Source organism: Parasteatoda tepidariorum, chromosome 5 (assembly GCF_982258835.1).
Source record: "Parasteatoda tepidariorum strain Cologne lab strain chromosome 5, Ptep-v5.0, whole genome shotgun sequence".
Lineage (NCBI taxonomy): Eukaryota > Metazoa > Arthropoda > Arachnida > Araneae > Theridiidae > Parasteatoda > Parasteatoda tepidariorum.
In genome coordinates, this window is record NC_141759.1 from 51,820,985 (window position 1) to 51,833,712 (window position 12,728).

The 12,728-nt window shown below is 32.0% G+C and overlaps 1 protein-coding gene and 1 long non-coding RNA gene across 2 annotated transcripts; both read right to left on the reverse strand.

Moving 5' to 3' along the window:
* Positions 1-731: 731 nt before the first annotated feature.
* On the reverse strand, positions 732-5,228 carry LOC147809338 (uncharacterized). The gene is made up of 3 exons (XR_015433716.1): positions 4,987-5,228; positions 2,956-3,249; positions 732-1,040 (listed from the first exon to the last, which is right to left on the reverse strand). It is a non-coding gene; the product is annotated as an uncharacterized LOC147809338 (long non-coding RNA).
* Positions 5,229-6,131: 903 nt separating this feature from the next.
* LOC147809339 (uncharacterized) lies at positions 6,132-11,390 on the reverse strand. Its single transcript, XM_087162778.1, has one exon. The coding sequence runs from the start codon at positions 11,388-11,390 to the stop codon at positions 6,132-6,134; it is 5,259 nt and encodes a 1,752-aa protein (XP_087018904.1).
* Between the last annotated feature and the right edge of the window lie 1,338 nt (positions 11,391-12,728).

Consider the following 12,728-nt stretch of genomic DNA (forward strand, 5'->3'; position numbering starts at 1 on the left):
ATATTTAGTGTTTTATTTATGTGTTTATGTTTTTATTTATTTTAAAGCTGATATATATATTAAACACAGTTTTGAGTACATCCTAGTCAATCAATCTTATTAATTCATGTTACTTTTCTTAATAGTATTTTTATTCTGAATGGAACTTCTGACTTTTATTTTTTTTAGAAAACTTGTCTTCTGAACTTTGAATTGGGATGGATAGATTTATGATTCATTTATTCCATTTTTATTTAGTAAATTGTAGGTTCCAGTAGAATCACCATATTTTTAATGTTGTTGCATGTTGTTTACTTCTTACATGTTATTTATATTGTTGTTGCTACTCTAACATACTTACTATGCATGCATCAAAATGATGTACATATATTAAAATTAATATCATTACTTGTATTTTGTTTATGTTTTTTAAATCATTAAAGCAGAGCTTATACAAAAATATTTTTTGTGCATGAGTGTCTCACAAAAGAAAATTTTAAATTAAAAAAAATCATATTCTGATCCTATTTAAGAGTATTTACATTAGTGTTTAAAGCTTTTCTTAGTTAAATAATGGCTAATTGTATGAGAATAAGTTTTTATTCACATTAAAATGTAAATCAAGTACATAAATTATAGAAAGTATATGCAATGTTCTGTCAGACATTTAATACTAAAAGTTATTGAATCACATGTATTTATTTAGCAAATTTTATCACAAATATAATACTGAGGAGTGATCTACCTCCTCGACATTTAATACTGAAAGTTATTGAATCACATGTATTTATTTAGCAAATATAATACTGAGGAGTGATCTACCTCCTCGACATTTAATACTAAAAGTTATTGAATCACATGTATTTATTTAGCAAATTTTATCGCAAATATAATACTGAGGAGTGATCTACCTCCTCGCCGTGTACACTTCTAACATATTTCTATGGCTAAAAGATCTATTACTTCTGGCATGTGTTCTAACTCCATGGTCAGTTTGACATGGATGATCATCACATTATCCATTGTAATACCATTTGTAAGATTATTGTTTCCAAGTGATACTAAAAAGCAAAGGGAGAAATCTTTTATTTTATTTATTTATTTTTTTGTGTGATCAATCATTTGCATTATAAGTTATTTAAAATTTGTTATTCTTTCTCCTTCTCATTAAGCAAAATAAAAAATTTTGATTAAACTTTTCTTGAAACACGAAGGATATTTCTTAGTAAATAAAACTAAACAGCATTTGAATTATTTAAGAAGAATACAACTAAAACTCTCTTAAGTTTTTAATTCAAAACTGTTAAAACTCAGAAAAATACACTTGGAATTAACATACTTAATAGACATGTGAATTAAACTAAATATATTTTGCTTTATGTAATGGCAAAATTAAAATGGAAGTCGATTGTTAGCCTGACAGCAATGAGCAATTCAAAGGTGTTTGAATAAAACATCACCGATAAATATTCACTATGATAACTATTAAGCTGTGTACATAGAAATTTCTTTTTTTAAATTTTCTATTTTTAGAAAGTCTTTAAGCGGCGATTTGATTAAATTTGTTTATATTTTCATTGTTTATCTATTTCAATGAAACTATTTTTTTTTTAAAGAAAGAAAGAGAGAGAAGCTATTATTTAATTGGAGTAATTATTATTAAATATAGATAGCTTTATCATGACATATTCTAATACAATAATTTTGATGTTTTCTAATTAAAAAATAAAAAAAATTTGATATTTAAAAAGGGAATCAGTGTTGCTTTTCCAAATATTTTATCAAAATGGTATTTTATAATGCTTTTACCCCTGTATGATTATGCATGCTACCTAAGTAGTGTTATAAACTATGCTAACACTTTAATGTGTGAACCTTTTCATTTAACAATTTTGTTGATGTATAAAGTAGCAAGAATAAAAGAAATTGAATAAATTTGCAAAACATAGTGGTAAACTTGACATTTAGCGATAATCGATGTACTTTTATTTATATCATTTAATGCCCAGGTCAGTTGCATTAGAAATCATCTTGATTGATACAGGTTCAATTCTAGCAAATAATATATAGGTCATCTCTGATAGAGTTAGCTATATAGGTAAGAAGAGTTAATTACTATTACAATAAGTTTTACATTATTTCACTGATATCAACAGGGTGCTCTACTAATGGGGAGCTGAAATTTGTAAGTAAAACAGACACTATATTCTTAGAAGAGCAAATAACAGGTATGCATTTAGCATGTGATTTGCACATGCACGAGGCGTGCCTCTTACATGTAGTTTTTAAACAGTCACTCGTATATGTAAAACATTTGAATATAATGTTGGCTAATGAACTTGCTGCTAAGCCTCATGGTCCTGAGATAGAGTAGCGGATTCATAAATTATAGTTTATAAGAAATATTTATCACCCAATACAAACTATAAGAAAAACTGCAAGAAATATTAGATTTTCACATGCTTATGTCAAAGCTGAGATAAGTTTTTACCTGAAATTATATGCTTTGAAATAAGATAAGTGGCAATGAATTAAAAAAAGAAAAAAATAACCTAACACATTATTTAAAAACAAGAAGAAGAAAAAAATAAAGCATTTACGCAGGATATTTATTATATATCTTTCTCAAACCTCTTCTTTATGTACTTCATGGATATTCAACTAATTATTTAAATAATAATTTCCGAAGAAAAATTATCATTTCAACATAATTGGGTTACAAAATATTATATAGCTTAAATTCCGAAAGCAAGAATAGAAATTATTTTACAATAAACCTTTAATCTTTAAATAAATTTCTTTACATTTTTGTTTTTTTCCCCTTTATTTACAATTGATGCATTATACTGGCTGGAAAGCATACAAATCCTACACTAAATTCAATGTTTTTTAATAGACAGTTTAGGACAAACATGCATAATGACTAGTAAATTTTAAGAAAATTTAAAGAAAACAAATTAATACAAACGTACACACCTTCATACTATGCTATCACCGTGTTGTGGAGTACCTTAAAGTCAGACTTAATTTTGAAAGAAGTCTTCATGAGTGTCCTTAAGGATTGATGCGGCTTAGAAGGGGCAATAGGCGGAAAGATACTTGATATTAAATAAGAAACAAGTTTCCTCACTAAAGCCCCACTGAGCCATTCTGCATCCTTTGAAGATCCAATTGAATAATATTTTTCATTTCATCATGTCTTGCTTTAAATAATTCCATCTGCTTCTTCACAATTTCTTTTGAATTGTTTTCTCCATACAAAGTTGCATCCTAAATTGAAAGGAAACAAGTGTGAGGGAGAATTATAAAACAGGCATTATACGTAATCTACTAAATAATGTCTGAAGTAAAAAATGAACAACTATTTCTTATATGAATCATAACAAACATTATCTTTCAGGGGAGAGCCTACTAACCTAAAAATAAGAATTTTTTTTTTATAAATATCATCAAAATCTAACTAAAACATTTGAAAAAATTTTATACATAGAATAAATTAATTCTACTCTTAATAGACAAAATAATTAAATAATAATGTGTATTTGTGAAAATATCAGCAAAATCCTTATTGGAAGCTCTGCCACCCAGAAGTTCATTAATAAAAACAAATCAATTTTAATGTACATTAAAAAAATTTTGTTTATTATTTTGCTCTGTTTATGAAACAAGCATTATATTTTACCTACTTAATTAATATCTTGAGTAAAAAATCAAAAACTATTTTTAATATGAATCATAACATATTATCGTTAGAGAGAGCACGCTCAACCACATAATAAAAGACTACTTTCACAAATATTAACAAAACCTAATTAAAACATTTGAAAATATTTGGTATATATGTTTAGAATAAATTAATTCTACTCTTAATAAACAAAATAATGAGTATTTGTGAAAATAACATCTAAATCCTTATATTCGAAGCTCTGCCACCCAGAAGCTCAACCACACAATACAAGACTTCTTTCACAAATTTTATCAAAACCTGATTAAAACATTTTAAGAAGCTTAGTACATTTAAAGAAAATAACTAAGTCTACAGTTAAAAAACGAAAGAATTAAATAATAATGTGTGTTATTAAAAATATCAAAAAAATCCATTCACTCAAAGCTGCCACCCGGAAGTTTATGTACCAAAACAAAGCAATTTAAACACTGTAGCAAATTTTTTATCCCTATTTTGCCTTATTTTTTACACAGGCATTATGCTTAATTAATATCTAATGCAAAAAACCAGAACTGTTTCTTATATGAATCAAAACAAACATCTCTAAGGAGAGAGCACACTCTCACCCGCAGAACAAGACTTTTTTAAACAATTATCAAAACCTAACTAAATTATTTTAATAGATTTAAGACATTTCAAAAAATAAATAAATTCTACTGTTAATAAACAAAAGAATTAAATAATAATGTATAGTAGCAAAAATATCAGAAAAATCCATTCATTCAAAGCTCTGCCACCCAGAAGCAATTTAACAAAAACAAAGCAATTTAAACGCACTGAAACATTCTCTTTATCATTATTTGAACCTATCTATAATACAGGCATTATACTTAATTAAAATCTTACGTAAAAAACAACAACTATTCCTAATTTGATTCAAAACAAACACTATTTTTAAGGAGATAGCACTCACCCACAGAACGTACGAATTTTTTTACACAATAATCAAAACCTTACTAAAATATATTATTATTATTGGGACATACATAAAAATAAATTAATTCTACTTTTAGTTGATATAAGAATAAAATAATAACGTGTATTCCTAAAAATGTCAGCAAGATATTAAAGTTTCAATTCTGCCACCCAGAAGATAATAATCATAAAACAAAGCTATTTCATCATATTTAAAAAAAAAATTGACAATTATTCTGACTTATTTATGAAGCAGACATCACAGTTAATCTAATTTACTAAGATCTAAACAAAAAACATCAACAATAATATATAGTACGTATCATAATAAACAACATCTGCAAAATGAAACAGAACTCACTCACCACCCATAAATATTTGAATTTTTTTCCTTTAAAGACTGTCACAATTTAGCCAAAACTTACTATACAGTTTATTAGAACTCTATTCTACACGAAAATCGACCTTTTATACTTCAAAAATTTAAGGAAAATATAAAATTTGCTACTTTATTACAAAATGACATCAAATTCCCATAGACTTACATTAGAGTGCTCGCCACCCAATTGATTGTAAACAAAGATCGTGACGTCACGCGCCCGTGCCCCATTCCCTGTAGCTGTATGTTGCCACTTATAGAAAAATCACACAATTATTTTTTATCATACAAAGAGTTGTTGTTGTAGTAGTAATTCATTTATGTCGCACTAGAGCTGCGCAATGGGCTATTCGCGATCGCAACACTCGAATACGCCATCTGGGGAGAGACCGGTTTCATGCCTTTAGCCCTTCTCCCTTCCCTCTTCTCCTCTTTTCAGTTATATAGGAATGTACTACGATATTTTCCCTTTTCTTAATATTTTTCCTTTTTACTTAAATAAAATATTTTTAAAAATTTCCGTGATACTTTTCTTTAGAACTATGTTTAATGTAGTTTTCAGTTCCATATAGTTTTTCAAGTTAAAAGATTTTAATCTATATGAAAATCAAGAGAGAAACTAACATACTTCCTTCCTCTATGACTTTCCACACGCTAATGGGGAAAGCATGTGAAGTGTTGCCATAGGAAAAGAGTTCTGCTCTACGCCACCTGCAGCCCATTTCGATCGCCAATTGGCGACGGTCTGGGAAACATCCCTGAGGATGATCCGAAGACATGCCATCACAATTTTGATCCTATGCAGAGGGGATGGCACCTTTAACAATACTATTTTTAAATATAAAAGATGGGGTTATCCGATAAAATCTACCCGATTTAATTATATTCGAAACTGGGAAAAATGGCATATTATACACTCATTGTAAAATAACAAATGAGACAAGCACACAAGGGCTTAATAACAAAACAAAACTTTTAATAACAAAGAGTAAATAATTTTACATCCGCCGTTGGCGGTTTCCAGAAAAGTTATAGAATAATAATAATGGTAGTTGAAAATATTTTCCTCAGATGGCGCTAGCTGTATCGCAACATCCTCCCCCCCCCCGTTTTGAGAAGGCTGTGACCAACTCAAAACGAGGTTAAAAATCTTTTGGGCACTTTAATCGAACGTCCAAAGCGGGTAACTTGGGCAGAAGACTGTTCAGGTTTTACATCAGCAGGAACAGAAGGCAACATCTTATCAGCATTTTGGTCTTTCATATTCTGATTAACTGCTAAAGAAATGGGTATTTTGGCCCTTTTCTGTAAAAGGCAATTTAATTTGTTAGCAGAAGGGAGTTCTAAAGAATAAATTCTTTGAATGGGCCTCAACATTTCTCCATTTTGAGCTTTCAGTCTTACAGTTCGAACTTTCCCATCTTTACCAGGGATAAGCTCTATCACCCTGGCTAATGGCCAATTCAAACGCTTCTTAAAGTCATCGCCAATGAGAACGACCTCACCAACCGAAATATCAATATTTTTGCCCTTTAAATTTTGTTTCAAAATTAACTGTCCCAAGTACTCCTTTCGGAAACGTTTTCTTAAGGATTCTATAAGCTGGACTCTATATCGAATTCGCTTGCGACAATGCTGAGCATCGACCATATCGATATCAATTACTTTAGTTTCTGAGTTATCTAAAAGAAACATAGCTGGTGTAAGAGGTTTTAAATCGGTTGAGTCTTCGGACAGATAGGTGAGCGGTCTAGAGTTCATAATTGACTCGATGTCGCATAATACCGTTTGCAACTCTTCATAGGTCAAAACAGCTCTTCCTAGCGTGCGTTTCAAAAGATCTTTAAGTGTCCGAATCAGGCGTTCCCAAAAACCTCCCCACCAGGCTGCTGACGGAGGGTTAAATTTCCAATTTATATGGTGTAACTCTGCCTCTCTCAAAACTTTATCCCAATCAATTTCATTCAAATCATTGTATGCCCCCTTGAAGTTAGTGCCATTATCTGAATACATTTTTCTGGGACGACCTCTTCTGGCGACAAAACGTCGAAAAGCCAAAAGAAATGAATCTGTACTTAAAGAGGTCACTAACTCTAAGTGTACAGCGCGGTATATTGCGCAAGTAAACAAAACAACCCATGTTTTGCTACCTTTCTTAATGTAGAGGGGTCCCGCAAGATCCACTCCTACAACCTCAAAAACATATGCATCCTTCACACGGTCCTCAGGAAAAGAAACAGGCTCGGTGAAATGAGCTTTAGCGGTATACCTTTTGCACTTTATACAGCTCTTTACAATATTACGAATTGCTTTTCTACCTCTCACAATCCAAAATTTTTCGCGAATGATGCTCAACAATATTTGAGTACCAGCATGATAGTTAACACAATGATAATACTCGATTAATCTCTGTGTAAAAATACACTTTTCGGGCAAAATTATAGGAGATTTAAAATAAGGGGTGTCGATTCTTTCAGTTATGCGAGTTTTTACTCTGATCATACCCTCTGAATCTTTGTAAACATTATATACAGGTATTTCATTAGGAAAAGGAAAAAACTTTGATTGAACAATGTTGATTAAACTCTTTTCCGCTGATTCAGTTTCTGCTAGGGTCAAGTTGCCTACAATTCTAGATTTCTTTTGAACGCGACAATTGTTAACGAAGCGCAATACCCAAGCAACAAGTCTGATTATTGATGGATAGCTAGAAAACTGTTTTGCGTACCAAGGTGTTTCCTCCTCAACCGAATTAAAATTACTAAGCACTACCTTTCTTCTCTCTAAATCTACTTCCTTTTCGCAAAAAATCTCATTGCAAGGCCAGTTACTCGAAGTTTCTAACAACCATGACGGTCCTCGCCACCACTGTAACCTTGCTAACTTTTTGGGAGAACATCCACGTGAAACGAGGTCAGCAGGATTAATATCTCCCGGGACATGCCGCCAATCATTAGGCGAAGTAATTTGCCTAATCTCTTTAACTCGATTAGAAACGAAAATGGACCACTCCCCCTGCTCTTTTATCCACCACAACGCAACCATTGAGTCGCACCAAAAATACGTTTTCATAGTAGGGATATCAAGAGCTAAACGAATGGAAAGGGCCATTCTTGCTCCGATACAACAAGACATAAGTTCGAGTTTAGGAATAGACATTTCTTTTACGGGTGCGACTCTAGCTTTAGCGCGTAATAATTGAATTTTAACTTTACCAGAATTTTCAGTTTTCATAAATACACATGCACCGTATGAATTTTTGCACGCATCCACAAATACATGTAATTTCGAAGAATCATTAATTTCGACATAACGAGGTATTTCGATGTGCTCAAAAAAGGATATTTCACCTATCCACGTAGAAAATTCTTTATTCATTTCTGGCGGTATTAAGGTATCCCAACTAAGCTTATCCTTCCACATCTTCTGCAATAATAATTTAGGCTGCAAAGTACTCGGACACAATGTACCTATAGGATCGAAAAACCGCTGCACATACGATAATACAGTTCTTTTTGTAAATGTTTCGTTACGATCTAAATCATTAGTAAAGTTGCATCGTAAAGTATCTCGATCCAAATTCCACTTAATACCCAGTAAGGAAGTATCACCAGAAGACTTGGATAAAAGAGGATTTGCTATATTACTTTCCCAACCTCGCAAATTAAAACAAGCTGTTTTCATTAATTTTTGAGTCTTAATAATAAAGTTTTCTAATTCTGTGACAGTGTTAACTCCCGTGACGCAATTGTCGACGTAAAAAGCATGTCGGAGCTTGGGAACAACATCGGAAAATTCATCGGAAGCGTTCTCCAGGAGATGACTTAAAGAAGCCATTAGTAAAAAGGGACTCGTGGTCACACCAAACACAACTCTACAGTGTCTATAAGCAATGGGATCACCTGTCTCAGATGGAAAGAAAAATCGTAAAAAATCTCGGTGCTGAGGGGATATGCTTAGCTGCAAAAAGGCTTTTTCTATATCAGAAGAAAGACCTATTGGAAATAATCTAAACCTGTCAATAATATCAGGAATCAATTCGATCAAATTTGGGCCTTTGACCAAACAGTCATTTAAAGATGGTTGATTGCACTGTTTGGCTGAGGCATCAAATACTGGACGCAATTTAAATGTCTCGCTAGATTGTTTGATGACAGGACGATGGGGCAAATAATGGCAAGGTTCATTAATTTCACTTTCAGGAACCTTTTCTATAATATTTATCTCCTGCCAGTTTTTAAAAACATTGATATAATCATTCAAATAACCATTTGCTAAAGAGCGTTTACACATATTCAAGTGACGCTTTAAAGTTAACTGTTTGTTATCAAGCAAAGTAGTTTCACTTTTAAATGGAAGTAAAAGTTCATATCTTCCATTCGGAAGAATAGTTAAGTTATCTTTATACTGCTCAATAGCTTCCGAAAACATTAATCTCTGTTTAGAATTATCATATGGGTCTCTAATACCTATTACATCGAGATCCCAAAGCTTATTTACATTTAAAGTTACTGAATGCAATACACATACATTATCACGTAGGATACAATTGGAATCAACAGATATTGATTTACCATTATTTATATCTGCATAAACATTATTTATTTTACCAGTAAGAGTATTACCAAGTTTTGTCTGAACAACCATTAAACCTGATTTTAATGATATTGATTTACCAGTAAACAATTTAGAGGTAATGTCTGCTCCAAGAAGCAGATCTATTTCAGAATCATTAAAATTAACATCGTGAATATCTATGTTTCTTTGTTGCAATTCTTTTAGCGTAACAGAATCGTTAGCTCGAGGAACAAAACCACAAATTTTTTCTTCAGAGAGGACTTCTAGTTTAAAACAAAAAGTGTTTTCCAAATTATAAACTTTAATCATGAACCACTCATGGTCTTTAGGTTTGGTTTCGTTACCTCCAAATAAACCATGAATAAGTGTTTGTTTACCCTTGGGTTTCAAACACAATTTTTTAACAATTTTAGTACTCAAATATGAGCGCTGCGAGCCAGTATCTAAAATGGCCCGTATATTACACTCACTTTTCTTATTTTTAACTTTTACTATCAGAGTCATAAGAAAAACAGTTTTAAAATCATAAGCAGGGGCACTGCTATTGGCTAAAGATGACACTTCCTCAGTTTTAGGTTCATTGTTCTTCATTTCTCGATCAGGACACATCAAAATAAAATGATTTTTATTACAAATAATGCATCTAATCTTCATCCTACATGTACGAGCAGTATGTCCCAATTTAAGACAGGAGACGCAAGCTTTTTTGTTGTAAATTACCTTTCTCCTTTCTTCTAAACTTAGCTTTCGAGCAAAATAGCAATCTTGGGAAAGGTGCTTTTTCCCGCAAAAGAGACAGATAAAATTGATCTTACCTGTATTATCAGGCGTAGTGCTTACCAATGCAGCTGTGGTAGATAAATCCATTTTCTCTACAACAGGCTCTTTCTTCTTAGTAGAGGTTCCAAATCCAGCCCGAGCGAGGACGACAAGCTCCTCACCCTTCACCTCTTGCTGTAAAAAGTTCATTAATTTTTGCAAAGATCTTTCCCCTTGGTCAGAAGAACGACTTCTTTCGTATGCAATCAAAACAGTCTCCGGCAAAGAAGATTCTACTAGTGGCATTAGAAAATCTCCGTAATTGCTCTGTGTACGCCCTAGGCTTTCCAAGGCCCGTATCTTTCCTTCCAATTCATCGTACAATGCAGGTAAATCAGTTTTGGATCGACCAGATATAGCATTTTTCATTACAAGTGATAATAAGTCCCGGACATAAACTTGCACCAGTAAATCTGTCCGTCCGAAACGCTCTTTTAACTGTTCAATGGCTTTATCGTAGTTCTTAGCCGTTGCAGGGAAGCTGCCGACAACCCGGGCCGCTTTTGACTGTGGCTCTAAAGACGACAACAAATACTGAAACTTATCCTCCTTCGACAAAGTTTCGTCGGAATGAATTTTTTCATATTGGCTCCAAAAGCCTAAGAAATCTTTTAATTCACCACTAAATTTACGTAGCTCAATCTGTGGGAGTTTATATTTTCTTTGAACTACATCTGTTTTACTTAAATGTTCAGTTAATTTGGAACAAATTTCGTGATATTTGTCACAATATTCTTCCGCTTTTTCAAAGTCCGACTCATATTCTGAGACAGCATTTTCCAAGAGAAGAATACAATTAGAAACTTCCTCTTGGCAGTTCGCCAACCGCTCAAATTTGTCCTTCAATTGTAGCTCGTAAATCGAAAGCGTTTTTTTATTACTTTCCTTAGTATCCAATTCAGCAACATTGAGCACGTCTTCAATATTTTTCACACATAGCGAAAAAGAAGTTCTTAGTCCTTTTCTTTTCGCTTTTAATTGAATTAGTTCCATATTAGCACAGTTCAGAAAAATTCAGTCTCGAAATTAATATATCAAATATCGGGTCCCTGTTCGGGCGCCAGTTATTTAACAATACTATTTTTAAATATAAAAGATGGGGTTATCCGATAAAATCTACCCGATTTAATTATATTCGAAACTGGGAAAAATGGCATATTATACACTCATTGTAAAATAACAAATGAGACAAGCACACAAGGGCTTAATAACAAAACAAAACTTTTAATAACAAAGAGTAAATAATTTTACATCCGCCGTTGGCGGTTTCCAGAAAAGTTATAATAGAATAATAATAATGGTAGTTGAAAATATTTTCCTCAGATGGCGCTAGCTGTATCGCAACAGCGGGTCTCTATCTTTTAAGGAATTGGTAACTAATTTTAAACCATAGTTTCTACTACAGAATGGCAACAAGGAAATGATAACGTCGGATCAATGGGCTTTTCGCATTGTGATTGGCTGTTGACTATCACTCATGGTTGCAAGTATTTGGGAAGTTATCGCGTTTATTGTGAATTAAAATAAAAATTTCAATAATTTTGTGCACGCCTGTCTGTGTTCTCGCGTAATCTCGTATTTGGTGTGATGAAACAATTGGTTCATGGTAGTGTATAGCGTGAGGATGCCTGTGAATCCTCAGGAAACAGGATGATCCCTCAAGGCATGTTTTCAAGCATGCGCAGTATACTAATCATAATGAGTAACGCCTCCTCCCTGTCCTTCCTAGTCAGATGACTACGCGATAGAAAATGGCGAGAAATGGCATTTCAAAAATGTGACTACTTCAAATTTATCCAAAACTAATCAAGGATTACATAAAGGGTATGTGACTATACTTTATTCAAAATATTTATTATCTGCCTTTTCACTAGAAATTTATACCTCCTTAAGAGTTGAATGATCATTTCTTTAAAATATTTGACTAACGAAAATCTTTATTTGATGTCAAAATGTGCAATGACTGGTGGATTACCAGAGGAAACCCGAATAGAGAATGATTTTTAAATTTAAATATGTTTATGCAATCCTTTGTAATAGTATTTAACGAGCATTTAATAATATATAGAGAAAAGGCAGCAATAAATATATAGAATAAAATATATTTACTACTCATAATACTGTGTTCCCTTTTGTTCACTCATTGACTCAATAGAATATTCATAAGATTGCCATAAATGACATAAGAAAAATAAATAAAAAAACATTTCATCAAAGCAATATATTATTTAAGCAATAATGAACTTCTACTCACTGTTATAAAAAAATACTTTATTTTCTTATAAAAAACATTAAATTTTCAGAGTTTATTTCTTATTCCCAAAAATTCGG